General features: G+C 54.8%; 1 protein-coding gene across 1 annotated transcript; it reads right to left on the minus strand.

The window, feature by feature from the left end:
* Positions 1–3,754: 3,754 nt before the first annotated feature.
* Positions 3,755–5,668, minus strand: H310_12619 (hypothetical protein). The gene is made up of 5 exons (XM_008879768.1): positions 5,386–5,668; positions 5,105–5,335; positions 4,499–4,861; positions 3,944–4,212; positions 3,755–3,897 (listed from the first exon to the last, which is right to left on the minus strand). The coding sequence occupies exons 1-5, from the start codon at positions 5,635–5,637 to the stop codon at positions 3,813–3,815; spliced, it is 1,200 nt and encodes a 399-aa protein (XP_008877990.1). The 5' UTR covers positions 5,638–5,668; the 3' UTR covers positions 3,755–3,812.
* Between the last annotated feature and the right edge of the window lie 1,310 nt (positions 5,669–6,978).

Raw genomic sequence — 6,978 nt, forward strand, 5'->3', positions numbered from 1 at the left:
CACACACCAAAGCGTCCATGGCTCATCGTTGGTTTGTCCGCTTCGGATTCCAGCGACGCAGTCGTGACCTCGTCCACTTTGCACGGCTTCGGATTGACCTGGAGCCGCATGGCGTGTCGGTGGAAAATCAACAACTGAAGCGTCTTTTCCCGTCGAGCCGTCGTGGCTATTCACAGCACGAAACCACCGCGCGCCTCCTCGATATAGCTCGTGGAAAGTTAACCGTCATGAGTCACGGATGCCACGCCACACCTTGTTCTGGGGCATCAGAGTCTCGATATTTTTGCACGTGGCAAACTCGGATGGTGGCTTCGTTTGGCCATGCACGGGGGCCCAGCGCACAAGACTCGGATTCGAGTTTGTGGCGACGCCGACCATGCGAATCCACAACGCGTCGTATTGGCTCGTCGCGACGCCACGAATAACTCGGCAAGATGCACGACGCAGCATAAACTGACGAACCAACACTCGTCGACGAAACTTCGATAATGAAGGCCAGAATTATGGCCTAAAAATATAGCCCCACCTGCTCGACAACCGCACCACTTGTTGGAAACGCGTGGGAACGATCGTCGCGTCATTTTGTCTCGGGCTCGCTCCACGCAGCGACATTTGTTGAAACGTTGGGGAACCATCGCGAGGTCTTATCTGGTTTCGCGCTCCCTCGAGATTGTTCGCCCTAATTTGTTTTGTGCATTCTCTCGACAGCAACGCGAATCGGAAACAAGTGGGACCCATTGCCGTCAATGTGTTTTCGTGCTCCCTCTAGACAGGAACACGAGTTGGAAACAAGTGGAAACCATCGCCCGTATTTTGTCTCGTGCTCCTTGATGGCTTGCTACGGTTTGTCGCACCGGTAGATCCTCGCACATTCAGCGAATTCGTTTATTCATTTATAGGGTATGTACAACGTCATGTGCCGACTGCATTCCCGTCTATACCTCTATAAAATATTCGATTTGGTCCATCACATATGACAGGATATGATATATGAAGGGCAAGCTGCGCCTCGCCCTCGACGACATGGCCGACGCAGACGCCACCATGTCATGGTGGAATAGCTAACAATTCTCCATTTCACGAGCACCGATCGTGCCACCTCATGTCGTCCTTCGTCAGGAAAATCCTGGAGAAAAACACATCCGAAACATAGGCCATCCTTCAAGTCGTAGCTGAAAAACTGACCATACGACGGCGCCATGCACACTTGTCAAGATAGCAATGGTTCCCCGACCATTCATGTGACAAGGGCGCACACAGTCATCTCAAAGTGTTTTTGGAAACGTTGTGTGGATGTTTGGTAGGTTCCCATCGTGAAAGCCTACGTGGTGCTGCAGCGTGTTCGTCCAAGTCGTCTCCACCCTGCCTGGTCGAGATACCGTCGGTGTCGAACAATCCAACCCCATCGGCATGGCTCGTGGAATATACCGGCGTGATGTGCCATGCCCGTGGCCTGTACATCGTGGCGACGAAGGCGTGTGGTGCACCGAACGCGTTGATTGGAACGGATTTCGCGTGTGCTTGCAAGGAAAACGACAAAGAGGCGCGCTGCCAAACGGCCAGGCAACATGCCCGCCGACTGCCATTTGTTGTTGCTGCCTTTGAACCCGCCACGCCACTCCCACGTTGGCGGCAACAATACATTGTTTTGCTCATTCTGCGTCACTGCGCAAGGCGGTTGAAAGAAGTCGTTGCAAACATTTGGCAGCCATGTCAACAAGTTGTCTGGCTCGGGGACATGGTCGAGAACGCCCGTATGTCGCCCTCAGAAGTGAATACTTGCCTTGATCCCGCTCGCACAGCCGTTGAACGGACACGAGTCGGACGCGGTTGTGATCTCGGCTGTACGAGCAGTTTGTTCGTTCCATGCACCGTCGTAAGTTGAATCAACGGGACGTTGTGGACATTCGTCCAAAGGGGACCCACCAAGGTTGTCCACGTAAGGCGTTGCACAGCGAGTGCGCGATGGGTGGATCGAGGCGGCGAACGTCAGCCTGTCCTTTCACCGTGGGGAGTGACCAGGGCGGTCCAATACAGACGTGGTCAATCATGGTGATTTCCCCACTTCATTGTGACAAGGAACACAAGGTGGCGTCTTCGCTGAGCTACACCCTCCACATCCGTAGTGAACCGACGACAACTGCAAAACAAACGCTTTTTGGCGGCTCGGAAGATAGAGCTGTCCATGGCAAAGGGATGGGCGACGTCGCACCGGGTCAAATGCAGCGTACTGTCAGCGGCAGTCGGTGTTTGCTGCAGCTTGGCAGCTAGAACCCCACCGACCGAGAGACCGTGATATCGAGCGCTCCAAAACGGATCCAGGTGCTGCTGACGGAGTGAGTTGATGGGGGGTAGTGCTCAAGCCAGGCATGGCATGCCCGTCGACCCCCATGCGGTCGAAATGGTTCGAGTCGCTCCGGTCCAAACGCGGACTGCACACACGATGCATCAACGAGCCAAGAGCAGGCCCAAGTGTCGTGGTCTCGATGATGCCGCTCCCCACGCAGTGGACTTCGATGATGGTTTCTCGTGATTTTTCACCGCTTGCTATGACTTGTTGTTACCTGGCGTCTCTCAGGTCCGAATGCCGACGCTGTTGCAGATTTCGTGGGGAATCGTGTCCATGCAGCGGCAATGATTGTGTCGGCAACACATGCGAAGCCGTCCGCCAGAGCGCATCCAACACTCAACTCGCTTCACCAAACGTAGTTCGTGCTTGCCACAGCATCCTTGGCCGTTGTTTGGCGAACGTTCGGGTCCGACTGCACGGCGGCCTCCGACCACGACAACTAGCGCATCGAGCGCTTTGCCGTATGCGAATAATACTCGAATGTGAACACTGGAATCGACCCACAGGACGCCGACAGGAGAAACAGGATGAACGTGTCGTCGGACCCGTCCAACGGCATCGGAAACACCAATCTTGACAGGTTCTCAAGTTCATGGCTGCAGTGGTGTACCAACCAAATGCCTTGTGGCATCGCCAGAGTTGACCGTGCAGATCACAGGGGCCGACTACAAGCACTACCGGCGAAGTCAAGACGCCCGTTCGGTTTACAATCGCGCCAGTTGTTGCAGCGCTCTCTTTGCTTGAGCCATTGGGGGAACCGAATGGGACAGCCCACGCCACAGTCGCATTTCTTCCTCCACCCATCCAACCCCGACGGGGCGTGTATATGTGGGGATCTTTGTCGCATCGGGTCCCCAACGACTTGGCACTACGAACGCAATGTCCTGCAGGGAATAGCTGGGGAGTTACTACTGCTGTGATCATGAGCGCTGCCGATCGAGACCAAGACGTCCTGACACGGCATCTCTTCAGGGAAGGCTGAGCGTTGTGCTCTCCTGACCACACGACGATCATGCACGTCGCCATGCATGCCAACAACACTACACGCCATCCCGACATGCCGCCGCCAGCAACGTTATGCGTGTAGGTTGGCGGCGTGAAATGGATTTATATGGCGAGTGTGTGCAGCCTCTTCCTAGAAAACCAATTTACGCACCCCTCCTCTGTAGCCGCGCATCACACCAGTCACATGCCATTGTTTCCATCGTATTGCAGGTGAACGCACCACCATCCCCGATCACGAGTCCCTACAACGTGATGCCCACCGTCGACCATGCACGCCCTCAACCAAAACGGACCGACGATCTCGAGCTTCATGTCTCTACCAAGACGACGACCCAGGACAGGCTCGCGACACGCTTCGTCGTAGCTAGCTCGAACTCGAGCAACACGGCCATCAAAACGTATGCCACTCGCCAAAGCCGTGTTATCGAGGCACCCGATGCAGTGGAGCACAGCAAGATCAAAGCTTGGCAGGGACGGCAGCAATCCCAACGGCGGACGACTTGTCGTCCTTCTTCTTTTCTGGCGACTTGCCTTCCAATAACCTAAACAACTTCGTCGAAACGATACGCACATGCACCCATGTCCTACCGCAGCACTTGGACATCGCGCTTCATCGCTTGAATCATGGCTTCCGCCGCTTGCACGGCCGACGGGTCAAATTTTTTTTCCGCTTGCAGGCGCGCTAGCCCCTTTTCGTAGTCGCGCGTCCACATGTTGGTGTACTGGGCGTCGCGCCGCGTCAGCGTGTGGTAAAACGATCCGCCCAGGACGGCCGAAAACCCCACGAAGTACGAAATCGGCTCCATCACGTCCCACGAGTACACGTCCCACACAAGGTACCCCATGCCCGTGTAAAACTAGGCAGACTCCCGTCAGCCTTGACGAACGCATTTTCTTTGAGATGCAAATCAACCAAACACGACGTGGTGGTGGGCCCCACGCCGGCCAGAAAAGCAGTCGGGACGGCCAAGAAGGCGAAAGAGGCCTCCAGTCACCTGCCACATCCATCCGACGGTGCGACTGCCGGTATCAGCAAGCAAGTGGGATGCTTTCTCCCGCTGTCTCGCCAATACCACGACATGCCAATTCCACAAAGAACCACCAGAGGAGTGTGCACACGAAAACATCTTGGATCCATCGTACCGACGCAATGAAGGCCAGCCCAGCCCACTTTTTCGCGTTCGGGGCCTTCTTGGCAGCGGTCTTGAGCTCCGTGTCGATGATCGCGAGCTTTCGCCACTCCTCCGTGACGTCGAGGATTTCGGACTCTTTTGCCATGCGCACATGCTTGAGGTTGTACAGAACGGGATCGAGCGCGCTCTGAAATGCCGCGAGGCTGTCGCCTTTGTTTGGACGCAGGATCACCGTGTTGCGCAGGGCTTCGTCCTTGCTCTGGTCGTAGTGGAGGACAAGATTCCGTCGCTGGAACTCGGCCAGCCACTTTTTGGACGTCGAGTCGTCCGCCCCCACGTTCTTGCACATGTGGTAGAACTGGTCGATCGGGATCTACTTGCAATCAACCACATCACTGTCGTTAGTGAAGATACAGTTGACGGGAATCGCATTGAACAAAGCCATCAGCATTGGCACGTGTGCTTGGCATGGGAGAGAACGATGGCAATGTGCCGATGGCCTGCCGAGAACGATCTCATGCACGGCAAAAACGAACAGGCTCCCCCAGCCAGGTAGGATGGCGCACAGTACTGTGAACAGAGCCAAAGGGCATTTGAAACGAGCGATTTGTCGTACCGAAGTCCGCGTGTCCCGCTCAATGTATCGCTTGACTGTTCCAAAGGCCGAGCTCTCGCTCTCGTTCATCGTGTCATCCAGATCGACAGACCCTTCCTTTTCCAGCTCCAGCGTGGCCGTGTTCAAGCGAAGGAGAAGTGGGACGGGGGCTAGCGCACGAAGACTGGCGCACTTGCTCACCGTGACGCCATCCATGGTCGTGAGAGACACAGTGGTCAAGGTTGGGTCGAGCTGCATGAGCGTAAGCCTTAAAGACAACATGATGCGCACACACATAGTACCTCCTTAAGCGTTGCGATGAAATGGCCGACGCTTTCTCGCTCGGACGTCGACTTGGACGCACCCGTGTGTTCCAAGTCAACGCGCGTCAAACCAGGGCGGCCAGGCAGTGGCAGAGTGAACGACAGCGGCTCCGACACCTTGACACGCACCGCGAACTCGATCATGTCGGACGTTTTGATCGGGAGGTTCAGGTTGGAGTAGAATCGGCCGGCACCGACCGACCGACAGAACACACCGCGGAGGTGCAGCATGATCGCAACGGCCCCACGTTGACACTTTTTCGAGCACCGCACCATACAAATTCCTAGTCGTCCACACCCCATACAAACTCTAGTATAATCGAATTCGCCGCAAATCGGCCACCGCGACGATTCGACGTTTTATTGTTAAACGCTTGTGTCGGCGGCGTTCAACCTATGCAAAACCACCCTCGATTCCCATGGAAGTAGGTAAAACGTCGAGATCATCCGGATATATCACTACATTGTACGGATAACTCAAGTTCCCAACATCAAGACAAATCGTGTCCTCGTATATTTCCATGCAAATGACCACGTAGTGGAAGCTCTCTAACTCGATCAATACGCAAGCCGAGCCATACCTTGTGCCGGCCTGTCCAGATCTATAATTCTTACGGCTTCATTTACTGAGAATTGTCGAAGTTGGTACTCGTGCAGAAAACACCAGGCAACGTTGACGATCAGCATACATTCCCCGGATAAACGAGGATTATCCGGATATGCAATATAGCTGGATTAGTTAGTACTCTTGCTCTTCCTTTGTCCAGACAGTGTACAAATTCTAGTACACATGCATCCACCGGATAAACGATGATATCCGGATGAGAACAGCGAACGCAAATGGACGGAATGCCGTCGTCCTGCCGCACGGGCATCCAGTGCCACCACCTCGATGAAGTTTCAACTGTCGTTAGGACCACCACGACGGGGGCGATGTCGTGCGTGTGCAGCGACAGACTGGCCATGTCAACCTTCCTCTCAACATAGGCCGTCAAGTCAGAGCATCAACTCGGCTAGCCATGCTGGTCCAAGTGCCTGTTTGAATGAAGTCGATGGTGTCTTGCCGGTGCAAGCCCACCGGCGAGTTGGACGTGGCAACTTTGGCTCGTCGGCTTGTGACATTTGGCATGATTTTGTCGTGGAGGCCGTGGGAATAAGAGCATTCGTAGATAGCCGGAAACACATGAAAAACTTCGTGCGCTTGGAGTTAGGCTAGCCTTGTACACGTCGAAGTCCATTTACTGTATCAGTGGGGTCGCTACATCGGCGTATGAATGGCTCATCTTGCGTCGCAAGTGAATCAGGAGGTACATCACATAAACTTCCTGCCGCCATCGATTGGCAATGCTCAAGGTCCATCACGTCTCTGCTTGATGGAGAATACCGCAGCATCTGTCACGTCGGTTCATCATCTTAGACGCAGATTGGCACGACTGCATCGAGGGCTCAAGGCTGTGTTGGGATTCCATTCTTGGCATGCTACAGGAGCACCAATGAAGTCTGAGTGTCTTTGGACGTGGAGACGTCGCTCTCCTGGGCGGTACTGCTCACCACTGCGCCGTTCTTCTTCGC

The sequence above is a fragment of the Aphanomyces invadans genome (genome assembly GCF_000520115.1).
Source record: "Aphanomyces invadans strain NJM9701 unplaced genomic scaffold supercont1.41, whole genome shotgun sequence".
NCBI lineage: Eukaryota > Oomycota > Saprolegniomycetes > Saprolegniales > Verrucalvaceae > Aphanomyces > Aphanomyces invadans.